General features: G+C 40.8%; 1 protein-coding gene across 5 annotated transcripts in view; it reads left to right on the top strand.

The window, feature by feature from the left end:
- The window catches only part of LOC132761301 (spectrin beta chain, non-erythrocytic 1-like), a 67,744-nt gene that overhangs the window by 35,499 nt on the left and 19,717 nt on the right, over nucleotides 1–12,528 (top strand). For 4 of the 5 annotated variants that reach the window (XM_067464284.1, XM_067464285.1, XM_060754052.2 and 1 more), the window contains 5 exons: nucleotides 1,466–1,621; nucleotides 2,857–3,074; nucleotides 5,465–5,642; nucleotides 10,886–11,032; nucleotides 12,096–12,503. In XM_067464284.1, coding sequence (XP_067320385.1) covers nucleotides 1,466–1,621; nucleotides 2,857–3,074; nucleotides 5,465–5,642; nucleotides 10,886–11,032; nucleotides 12,096–12,503 — 1,107 coding nt within the window. The remainder of the gene's footprint in view (nucleotides 1–1,465; nucleotides 1,622–2,856; nucleotides 3,075–5,464; nucleotides 5,643–10,885; nucleotides 11,033–12,095; nucleotides 12,504–12,528) is intronic. The other variant, XM_060754053.2, reaches the window with a different exon arrangement.

Genomic DNA, 12,528 nt, shown 5'->3' with positions numbered 1-12,528 from the left:
GCCAGCACGTCAACGACTTAAATCAAGACATAGCTTTCTTAGAACTACAGAGACACTCGCTGGAACACCCCAGCAAGCGAGAGTCCAAAAGTGGCAGGCCCAAACCCAGCACCTCAATTCATGGGTGATACCAGATGAGAGACTCCCCCCTGGGCACTCAGAAGACTGGGCGACTTGGAAGGCGCTGAACAGATTGCGCTCTGGCACCACGAGATGCAGAGCCAATCTTAAGAAATGGGGCTACAGGGTGGAATCCTCGGCATGCGAGTGCGGAGAAGAACAAACCACTGACCACCTGCTGCAATGCACCCTGAGCCCTGCCACATGCACGATGGAGGACCTTCTTGCGGCAACCTCAGAGGCACTCCAAGTGGCCAGATACTGGTCAAAGGACATTTAACCAAATACCAAATTTACAAAATCTGTGTGGTTTTTTTTCTTTTTTTTTCTTTTTCATTTTAATCTCTGTGTTTGTTTTGCTCTGTTAGAATTGTAAAACAATGGTTGCTGATGACACGATAAATAAAATAAATAACATCTCAGCCAAGTTTGTTATTTGCTTACAAGTGTTGTGTTAGGTCATTTGATTTGTGCTTGAAGATCCAGATTCCAATCCTTACTGCACCTTGAAACAGTAATTCTATCTAAGCCTGACTATCTTACAGGGCTGCTGTGAGATAAAAGTGAGAAAGGTGCATACCACCATCTTGAGTTCATTGGAGGAAAGGCAGGATAAAAATATAGCAATAATAATAATAATAATAATAATAATGACACTACCTTTCCAGAACTACACAAGGTCCTGAAGTGTAAAGATATATCACAGATTACTAAAATTACTGTAGGATTGTCCACACTGTTATATTTCCCATTTCTATGTATGGTTGTGAAAGTTGGTCAATAAAGAAAATCATCTCACTTGAAATGTGGTTCAGAAGAAGAGTATATGAATACTGTGAACTGTTGCAAAGAAAAATGCATGGATCCTAGAGCAAATCAAGCATGAATTCTCTCTAGAAGCCAGATGACTAAATTGATACTGTTGTACTTTGAACATATCATGGAAAAACATGACTTGCGAGAGAACACAATAATGTTTGGTAAGGTAAAAGACAATAGAAGAGAGGAAGACCATTCCAGATGGGTAGAGTTTATTAAGGAGGCTTGGCCCTGAAACTGCAAAGCCAAGAGCAGGGCTGTTGGTGGGATGACTTGGAGGCCTCTCATTCACAGAATTGCCATGAGTCAAAATCGGATTGATGGCAATTTGCGAAATAAATAAATATCATGGTTGAACAAATATTATCCTTAAATGAGATGTGGACTAGAAGCCATCACCTTATACCTATGACTAAATAAAGACGTCTGGATGGCTGTGACATCAACATTTTAAAGTGATAGTACACTCTCAGGCTGTTTGGAGGAACAATGTGTCACTTTTCACTTCACTTCTTTTTCTTCTCAGTTGGCTTGGATTGTTTTTCACATGCAGACTGTGAGGGACAGAGCAGAAATATTGGCTGAAGACATTAGTCAGGCAGAGAGAAGTTTTGCCATGGTGAAGAGTGAGGGAGATCTGCTGGAGCTGGAAAGGCTGCTGAAAAGGCAGAAAGAGATTGAGGTGAGACCAGAAATGTTGTGATGGGAACATTAATTCTTAGGTGAAGAGGATTGCCTCAAGTAGTGCTTTAGTTCTCACTAATTTGGTATTTTTAGGCTTGTCTGTTTATAGGTTATACGCTTAATGTATTGCATGATTTAACCAGTTTGGTCTTGGGGAAACCCTAAAATGGCTGGCATTATGTATAGCTCAGCAAACCATAGTAATTTGGCATGTCGAACTATGCTACAGTTCACCGTTCGCTGCCGGCTGGGCTTACTAAAGAGTGCCTACAGCTGCCATCCCAGCAATTGTGGAGAACATGGGATCTATCCAAGGGAGAGGGGGGAAAACACTCAGAATCAATGGCCAAACCTAAACATGCATCATCCTCATCGTTGAGTTCTGATGGACCCTGGATAGAACAGGCTTTCCAGGTGTATTACAAGTCCGAGTTTGGAGACCTGCAACCCAGGATTTCCCCAAGACCAAACTGGCTTCAGTCAACCAAAACATCAAACAGGGGCAATTGGCTCCCCCATATTGATAGCACCCTACACCTAGCATACCTTACAACTTTTCAGTGGGTTGAACTGATGGGATCTGGAATCCATCTGGAGGGCCACTTACTTCCCAACTCAAGGCTAGATGAAGTCACTTCCTGCGTTCCTATCTGCAGACTTCTAAAGAGTGCATTAAACACATTTATCTGGTACAATTTTATATCATACTAGCCATCCCTTGCCATGCATTGCTGTGGCCCAGTCTGTGTATATTTGTTTTGTATGCGTATATGTGTATGAACAGTATATACCATATTTGCATATACGTGTATATATGTGTGGTTTGCGCATGCATTGTAATGTAGTTTTGGGGTTTTTTTCTTTGCTTTTTAAGTCCCTATGTTTTTCAGTGTTTTTATGAGTGATGGTCACTTGTTGGTCTGATGGGTGTATTGTGTCCAAATTTGGTGTCAATTCATCCAGTGGTTTTTGAGTTATGTTAATCCCACAAGCAAACATTACATTTTTATTTATGTAGATGTGGGGGTTGCTAAGAATGTTAGGTTTGGCCATTGGTTACTTTCATTTTTTTAATATTCATCTGGTGGCAGATAATTCTACTCTTCTTTGTTTTGTTGTCTAAGCTTCACGAAAAAAAATTCTGTTTGTTCTTGGAGAAGGCCAAACATTTACCATTGGGAAACAGACACTGGTTTTAAATAATGTGAATACTGTTGTTTTTCTGTTCCATAGAGTGATATGTCAAAGCTGGCAAAGGATATGGAAAAGCTGGAAAATGCAGTCATTCAACAGCAGGAAAACTACCTACTTCAAATATCTCATGAATCCAGAAGGATCCTTGAAATACTAGAGTCTTGGAAGGATCTGCAAAAGTTGGTGTTGCAAAATGCAGTCCATGGACAGCAGGCTGGTCACCTGCGGCAATTCTTTAGAGATTATTTGGCCATTATGTAAGTTAGTGGCTCCTGCAAGGCTCTCCTTGTCTCTAGAATATTTGCTTATATGTTGCCTTCTATTAAAATGCAATATCTTCCCCAAGGTTACACACTGCAGCTTCTTAACATTTCACATAGTTCATGATATCTTGCTTTCTGGTGAATTTTCCTACCTTTGTATTCTGTCATACTTGACACCTAAAGAAAAAAACTAGAAAAGTGCACCAAATGTTGAGTAGATTGTTTTTTTCCCCAAAATGGAGGCAACCTTTATAGGCTATCTAGGTGGTTTTATTTCCAGCTCAGCTTATCACACTTGGATGTGCTTGTGTCTCCTACTTGATCTCAGTTTGTGTTTTCAAATACAGAGCAATTTAAATGTTTGTTTTTTTTAAAAAAAAACAAGCAGCCTTCACTTTTCCTATCTTGTGCTTTGTGAACAATAAACCTACCCTTATCTTGACCACTTTCTTCTATTCTAGTTGGGAATGATTATGGAAAAAGAAGGCAAAAGAGAGAGGAAATGTGGAAGGCAGCATGGTAGAAGTCCATCATATAAAGCTTCCTGTTGCATGAAGCAAGAGACCCAGAAAATCTACCATGGTTTTCATAGTGACTCTGCAATTTCCCCTGACCTTTATCAACTCCAAAAAAAGGAATGATAATAAAGGATTAGGAAAAGGAGGGGAGTGAATTGAAAGTGAAGTAATGGAGTGAGGTAAAAAGAGCAATGCTAAAAACCAGCAAGAAGAAAACAAGTCCTATTAAAAACCACAGTATTGCAGCTGAAATGGTGATCAGACTGTAATATTCATACTATATGTATATTGGTAGTCTAGGGAAATGGAAGAGAGAGACTGGGAAAGGGCCCAGTAAGGAAAGAGAGATCTACAAACAAATTTTCACTGCACCTGACAGCAGTATATTATTATTATTATTATTATTATTATTATTATTATTATTATTATTATTCTCTCCCAAAGGGGACTCAAAGTGGCTTAACATAAAAGCATCAGCATAACCATTTAAAATATACAAGTATATGAACATTAAAACAAGATTTTAAAAAAACAGTATTTTAAAAATCCCAGTTAAAAACCATTAAAACAAATTCAAAGTTAAAAACCATAGCACCCCCTGACTAGATCTTAAACACCTTCACCTTTAAATGCCTGTTTGAATAAAAGGTTTTAGCCTTCTGCCAGAAGGACAACAGAGAGGAGGCCATTCTTGCTTCCCTGGGCAGGGAGTCGAGGGGCAGCCACCAAGAAGGCCTTCTCTCTTGCTCCCTTAACCAAGCCTGAGATGAAGGTGGAATTGAGAGAAGGGCCTCTCCTGAAGATCTCTGGGCCTGGACAGATTCATACAAGGAGATGAAGTCAGACAGTGCCTCCTAGTCCCATCCCAGCAAAATGATCCAGAAGGATACCACGGTCAGTCCAAAAGCTGCTGAGAGATCCAGGAGGACCCACAGGGACACACTCCCTCTTTCTAGCTCTCTTTGTAGGTCATCCACCAAGGCGACCAAAGCTGTCTCTGTTCCATAGTCAGGCCTGAAACTAGATTGAAATTGATCTAGTTAATCTGTTTCAACCAGAAATCCCTGGAGTTGGGAGGCTATCACATGCTCCAAGACCTTGCTCAGAAATGGAAGGTTGGACACTGGCCAATAGTTGTCCATTGTAGAGTGGTTCAGGGATGGCTTTTTAAAATATAGGTCTTACAGCTGCCTCCTTTAGGCAAATTGGAACTTTTCCTTGTTCCAAGGAAGCATTGACCACCAACTTCACCCACTCTGCCAGTCCCCCTCTGTCCTGTTTGATCAGCCAGGAAGGGCAAGGATCCTTTAATACATGTGGTAGCTCTCACCTCTCCAAGGATCCTGTCCACATCCTCAGGCTGCACCAATTGAAAAGTATCCATCAACACTGGACAAACAGGAGCCAAAGTTACATCCATTGGAACTATGTCAATAACAGCATCCAAGTTGGAGTGGATCTAATTGGATCTCACCCATGACCATGAAGGAAACACTTAATAATAAAGATGATAAAGTAAACAACATGAAAACATTCCACTAAATTTGTACTTTTAAACTTATTTGGGGCAGTTAAAAGGTTACAAGGAAACATACTTAATCTTCTGGAAAAGAAAACCATTATGGGGTATGTATTAGTTGGAGGGCAGAAATAAATGAAAAAAATCCCACACATAAACAATTGTCTAGAAACAGGGAATGTTGAACTCCTAGGCCTTCCTCCATGCATCCTGCCCTTCAAATTTGTTTAATTTTTTTTTAAAAAAACCCTCCAATGATGGCCATAATTTATAGAGGACATGAAGGTAATTTTTCACTGTTTAAGGCCTCTAAGAAGTATTAATATCTTTCTTTCTTGATTCTCCAGTTCCTGGACAGAAGATACCAGGGCACAGATCTTCTCAGAGAGTTCAAGTACACATGGACTGACAGAGGCTCAATGGAAAGAAATCGAAAATAATATGGAGGCAAAATTCAAGGAATTTGAGAATTTGGCAACAGCTGGATGGAAGCTGATAGCTGAGGAACACTTCTTGAGTGAGACAGTAAGTGTGCAAGACCACAGCACACAAATGGCCCAGACGCAAATTCACATTTAGGGTTGCCATATGACCAGAATGGCTGATTTTTCATGACATTCTATCTGCTATCTTTCTAGATCAGTGTTTCCTAATCTTTGGTTCTCCAGGTATTTTGGACTTCAGTTCCCTGAAACCTGACAGTTGGCCTGTCTGGGTGGGCCTTCTGTTAGTTGAAGTCCCAAAAACCTAGAGAGATAAAAGATTGGGACCCACTGATAGACCATTAAGCTTGGTCATTGTTTACATGTTCGTCTTTTCAAAATAAGGCTCTGTCGCTTTACAGTGGTTCTCAACTTGTGAGTCCTCAGGTTTTTTGGCCTACAACTCCCAGAAATCCCAGCCAGTTTACCATTTGTTAGGATTTCTGGGAGTTGAAGGCCAAAACATCTGGGGACCTGCAGGTTAAGAACCACTGCTTTAGGACATGAAGATAGACTGGGGAAGCAAAGCCTAATTGTTTTGTGAGAAAAAAAACTTTCTGCTGCCTTTTAGGGATAAGCAATGAGTAAAATACCACAGTCCTATTGTCATGCCAGTGAATTTTTACAGGACCACAGAATACTGTGGAAAAGATAATAACAGAACCAAAGCTTGGGAATAAAGTCTGTTGCATTAGCTTCAGTAGATGTGACAATCTTCCCTGGGTTTTGGCGGGGGGGCAGGGGCGGGGGGATAAGTTCATTTTATTTTCCCTAAACCTACTGAGAGATGAATTGGGTGGTTCCAGGTAAAAAGAAGGAAATGAGAGGAAGCAGAAGAAGCAAAGGTAGGCTGGCAGGCAGGCAGGCAGACACATAAAAGAATGTGTTGCAACAGCAGATTCCCAGATTAGTTTAGTGTTTACACCTTATTTTATTTTTGTTATTTAATATTTAATGTTTATTTTACATGATATTTGCATGATATTTAAGTGATATTTGTCTCTACTGTTCTAATGTAGCACAAAATCTATGTAAAATCATACTACATATTATTGACATTAATACTGAAATCTGAAATATATATAGAAATATACAGTCTGTTTCTAATATGTTATATGTTGTTTTTGGTTTTTGACATTGAATATTGGCCTGTCATCATTGATAAAGAGTCTGGGAGTCCTTTTGGACCCTCTGCTGACGATGGAGGCCCAGGTCTCTGCCGTTAGCAGAACCGCCTTTTTTCATCTGCGGCAGGCTAGACGGCTGGCCCCCTATCTGTCCAGGGACGACCTATCTACGGTGATCCAGGCTACAGTCATCTCAAGACTGGACTACTGTAACGGCCTCTACATTGGCCTTCCTCTTTTGGTGATCCGGAAGCTCAAGTTGGTACAAAATGCAACTGCTTGGCTTCTTGCGGGAATTCCGATGATATGCCACATAACACCAATCTTACTGCAGCTGCATTGGTTACCAATTGAGCACCAGATCACTTTCAAAGTGATGGTACTCACCTTTAAGGCCTTGCATGGTCTGGGTCCCATGTACCTGAGGGACCACCTCACCCCCTACCAACCCCAGAGATCCCTCCGTTCTGAAGACCAAGATTTGTTGGAAATTCCCAGTGTCAAGACCTTGCGTCTAACAGCAACCAGACGCAGAGCCTTTACAGCAGTGGCACCATCACTCTGGAATATTCTGCCACCTGAAGTCCGTGCCTTGTGGGACTTATCAGCTTTCCACAGGGCATGTAAGACATATCTGTTTTGACAGGCATTTGATCTTTGATATTGCTGTTTTTAAATTGTTTTAAATTGTTTTTAAATTGTGTTCGATTTTAGCCTGTTCTTGTAAGCCGCTCCGAGCCCCAGGGGAGTGGTGGCATATAAGTTCAAATAATAAATAAATAAATAAATAATAGTCTTTTTATTGTAAGCTGTGCTAAGTCCCCAAGGAGAGACAGAGCAAGTTAAAAATAAAGTTGTTTATTATTATTATTATTATTATTATTATTATTATTATTATTATTGTAATGTAGATATCTGTTGTAGTTCTTGCATTCCTAGTAAATTGCATCATGAAATCTAAGTCCTTTTGGAAGGACTAACTTCACATTTCCTTGTAAGTGTTGATGCCTCTTTGCTTCCAATGATAAGCAAGTTAATAAGAAAATAATTCCAGAGCCATTCTCTTCTCATCCAACTGTGCTTTTAAGAGTCGACCCACAAGCAGTAACTCACAGGATCACCATAAGTCAATAGGCAACTTGAAAGTGCTCACATATAAGCAGTCAGTCTCCATTAGTAAGGTTAGCACTGTCCTCAAGGGAGGCTTCACAGTTGTAGGTCATGTAGGTTAATGTTCAACTTAGTCAAAACCCTAGAGCTGTAATATTGAAGTGTGCAATATCTCAAATACTCCCAACATGAAAATATTATGCTTAGGATTCCCTGGGGCTCAACAAAATAGCTTTGTTGGCCTAATGCAATTCCTGAATTGTCTGTTTGTCAGTCCTGGCATAGAGAGTGGATTTCTGCATTAGTTTTTCATTAATGTAGTTACTGCTAAGGTGATGGAAAAGGAAAATAAAATGTTCAATGTCATAAGTTCAGTGGCTGCAAATCTGTGAACTTCCCATTCCTTGTCTGTGAGGTAAGATGATAAAGAAATTCTATTTCTAAAAGGACAGACAGTGTGGTATAGTTTTTAGTGAGTTAAATTAACGTTCAGCAGTACAAACCCCCTCTTGAACATAAAGCTAATCTTGGACAACTCAAAGTCTCTCGGCCAAATTACCTTATTGTTTTTAGAGAGCATGCAGCAGTTAAAGGTGTTGATTTAAGGAGCAAACCTGCCAGTGGTTTGGGAAAAGAAACTTAGCTTGGTTATAGAAATGCTATTCTAAGAAGGGGTGGTAATTCAGTGTTGTGATCTATTCTAACTAGATCTTGGAAAGTCAAGAGTGCACTTAAGCCAGTGGTTCTCAAGCTTCCTAATGCTGCGACCCCTTAATACAGGTCCTCATGTTGTGGTGACCCCCCAATCATAAAATGATTTTCATTGCTAGTTCATAACTGTAATTTTGCTACTGTTATGAATCATAATGTAAATATCTGGTACACAGGATGTATTTTCATTCACTGGACCAAATTTGGCACAAATACCCGATACGCCCAAATTTGAATACTGGTGGGCATGGGGGGGGGGGGTTGATTTTGTCATTTGGGAGTTGTAGTTGCTGGGATTTATAGTTCATTCTAAACTCCACCAACGTTGGAATTGAACCAAACTTGGCACACTGAACTCCCATGACCAACAGAAAATACTGGAAGGGTTTGGTGGGCATTGACCTTGGGTTTTGGAGTAGTAGTTCACCTACATCCAGAGAGCACTGTGGATTCAAACAATGATGGATCTGGACCAAACTGGCTCGAATACTCAATATGCCCAAATGTGAACACTGGTGGAGTTTGGGGAAAATAGACCTTGACATTTGAGAATTATAGTTTGTGGGATTTGTAGTTCACCTAAAATCAAAAAGCATTCTGAACCCCACCAACGCTAGAATTGGGACAAACTTCCCACACAGAACCCCCATGACCAACAGAAAAAACTGTGTTTTCTGATGGTCTTTCATGACCCCTCTGAAACCCCCTCACAAACCACCCTGAAGGGGAAAGGAAAGAGGCTTCTGGCCAACAGGAATTGGAATGGCATGGAAGGATTAGATTTTTTAGCATTAAATGCTATGATATGTTCAGTCCTGAACACCATTGATTCTATTGACCTAGAGAACCAATGTAATTTAAATGAGTGTTTGGCGTAGTCAGGCATGTAGCCGGGGGGGGGGGGGCTTGGGGGGCTTCAGCCCCCCCCCCCTCCGAAATTCTCATGGTGGTTCGTGAAAAGGCCTTACTGGTGCATTATTTAAACTGTTATGTTTATTCATATCATGATCTAATCACCATACTCAATATATCCCATATGCATGGGGGTATTGGGGTAATGATACAAAAGGTTTGCTAGGGTAGACCCTCTTTCACTCAGACTCAGCCCCCCCCAACTCAGCCCCCCCCAACCCCCCCTGAAAAAAATTCAGCCCCCCCCCCCCCGAAATGAAATCCTGGCTACGGGCCTGGGCGTAGTGCAGTGTTTCTCAATCTTCCTAATGCCGCAACATCGTACTACAGTTCCTCATGTTGTGCTGAACCCCAACCATAACATTATTTTAGTTGCTACTTCATAACTGCAAGTTTGCTACTGTTATGAATCGTAATGTAAATATCTGATATGCAGGATGTATTTTCATTCACTGGACCAAATTTGGCACAAATACCCGATACACCCAAATTTGAATATTGGTGGGGTTGAGGGGATTGATTTTTGTCATTTGGGAGTTGTAGTTGCTGAGATTTATAGTTCACCTACAATCAAAGTGCATTCTGAACTCCACCAATGGTGGAATTGAACCAAACTTGGCACACAGAACTCCCAGGACCAACAGAAAATACTGAATGGTTTGGTGGGCATTGACCTTGGGTTTTGGAGTAGTAGTTCACCTACATCCAGAGAGCACTGTGGATTCAAACAATGATGGATCTGGACCAAACTGGCTCGAATACTCAATATGCCCAAATGTGAACACTGGTGGAGTTTGGGGAAAATAGACCTTGACATTTGAGAATTATAGTTTGTGGGATTTGTAGTTCACCTAAAATCAAAAAGCATTCTGAACCCCACCAACGCTAGAATTGGGACAAACTTCCCACACAGAACCCCCATGACCAACAGAAAAAACTGTGTTTTCTGATGGTCTTTCATGACCCCTCTGAAACCCCCTCACAAACCACCCAAGGGTCCTGACCCCCAGGTTGAGAAATACTGACTTAAGGGAAGCAGAAGAGGTGGAGAAACATCTCTAAGAGTATTAGTTTACATCACAGAGGTGTCAGGATTAACAGACATAAAGGCAAGATACTATAACTATTACTATTGTCCACTGTGAGGCATTTTTCACTCTACAGTGCTAAGCATTGTTGCATTTCCAACATTTGGCAAGCATAAATTAGTGAGAGAGCTGTGGGACAACCACAAATGCTGCATTGTTCTCCTTGGAAGAAAAGGTAGAAAATGGATATTTATAAATAAATAAATGCTTCCAAATGTGAATTTGTCAATGAGTCTGAAGCTCATATTTAAAGGGGGGGGGGGGGGGAGAATTTTACCAAAAAAAATTAAAGTGGCATTGCTGCCTCTTTTTGTTTCTTATATTTGTTCTGCCTTCAGATCAGGGAACGATTGGAGGAGCTGCAAAGTATGCTGGGATGGGTGATGGTTCGGTGGCAAGCACAGAGTTCTCAGAAGGATGCTGACAACAAAAAGAAGGTCCAAGAGTCTCAGGATGGTATTCCTAATAAAACCCAGGTATGTCAGGTTAGTATTCAGTTGTTGTGTAGTTTTATAAGAACTGGAACTAGCAAGCAGCCCCATTTGCCGGACTTTGTAAAATCCAATGCAAAGAAACAGAATAGATCAGGACAAAAAAGCTGGAAACTGTTTTTTTATTATTATTATAACTTCCAGATTTAACTGTCTCAAGGATTCTGAAAGTTCTCATTTGAAAGCTATTCTCAAGTTTTTCCCACGGTTGAGTTGGCTCCATGTCTTGTAGACTCAAGTATTCCTTTTGAGTGACCAGTGTAAACTTGACAGATTTATACATAGCAGGACTCTCCAAACAGCATTTTTCCAGACTCCACCGAACTTTAAAGGTCATAACTAATGCTTTGAATTTTGCCTAGAAATTAACCAGTGAGGCCGTTGGCACTCATGTATAATTGAGCTTTGTCAACAGCCTGGCCAGCATCTGAACTCTTTTCAAAATCAGCTCCACATACAGAATATTACAGTAGTCCCAAAGGATATAATTAAGGCATGAGGTACTATGATGAGATTTGACATCTGCACAGGCAGGACAGTTGGTGCAGTAGCTTTCACTGTGCAAACACATGCCAAAACGTGCCCATACAGTTACAGGTCTTAAGGAATACACCCTAACGGAATTTTCAAAGACGTGTAGCCATATTCAACATAAATTGGGGTTCCATTCTGTGATCTGCTTTTTGACTAATCAGGAGACCTTCCATCTCTGCCAGAAGGTCCAACAAAATCACAGAGTCCACCTTGGTTCATTGGCTACTAACTTATCTTCTTTGTCTGCGTTGTTCCTTTGCTGATGTTATGTTGACACAGGATGAGGGCCAGAATGGAACAGTGGCAAAGTTAGTAGTTGTGTCATCAGGCAACAAGCTTTGATAGAATAGCTGCTCTAAACACCGATCGATGTGACTACATAGTATGAATTTTCAATGGTTTTGAATCATTCCTTATGTGAGGGAGATTATGGCCTAGAAAAAATAAAAGGAAATCCTAAACTCAAGGAAGAAATTCATTATTGCTGCAACTTTATTATTTACTACATTTTTTAATCTTACAGATTAAAGTGGCCTCTGAAACCTGTGTATCAGGGGCAGATGATACTTTGAACATACGTGTGGCTGAAAGTCCTCTACTCACCCCATGCTCACTAAATAATGGTTCTGCAGCACAGAACTATGAGAGAGAAGAGAGTTCTGCAATCCTATCTACCATAGATGTCATTCCAATGCAGAAACAGAGCTTGAAGGAATTGGAAAATCATGTTCCTGCTGAAATAGTCATCCCCAAGAAGACTCTGATCCTTGAAGCTTCAGAGACACCAGTATTGCTGGTACCATCACCAGGCCCCAGCAGCCTGGGAGGCACAGTAAACTTGATCTTGAGCATTGGGAAGAAGGGGGAGAAAGAAGCTCCAGGAAACGAGTCTAGAATATCACCAACACTGGGACAAGAGGCCTTGCACAAGGTAAAAGACAGGTTAAGTGAAACTG

The sequence above is a fragment of the Anolis sagrei genome, chromosome 1 (assembly GCF_037176765.1).
Source record: "Anolis sagrei isolate rAnoSag1 chromosome 1, rAnoSag1.mat, whole genome shotgun sequence".
In the NCBI taxonomy this organism is placed as follows: Eukaryota; Metazoa; Chordata; class Lepidosauria; order Squamata; family Dactyloidae; genus Anolis; species Anolis sagrei.
The sequence above is the reverse complement of the archived record's forward strand: the minus strand, read 5'-3'. Positions and strand labels throughout refer to the sequence as shown.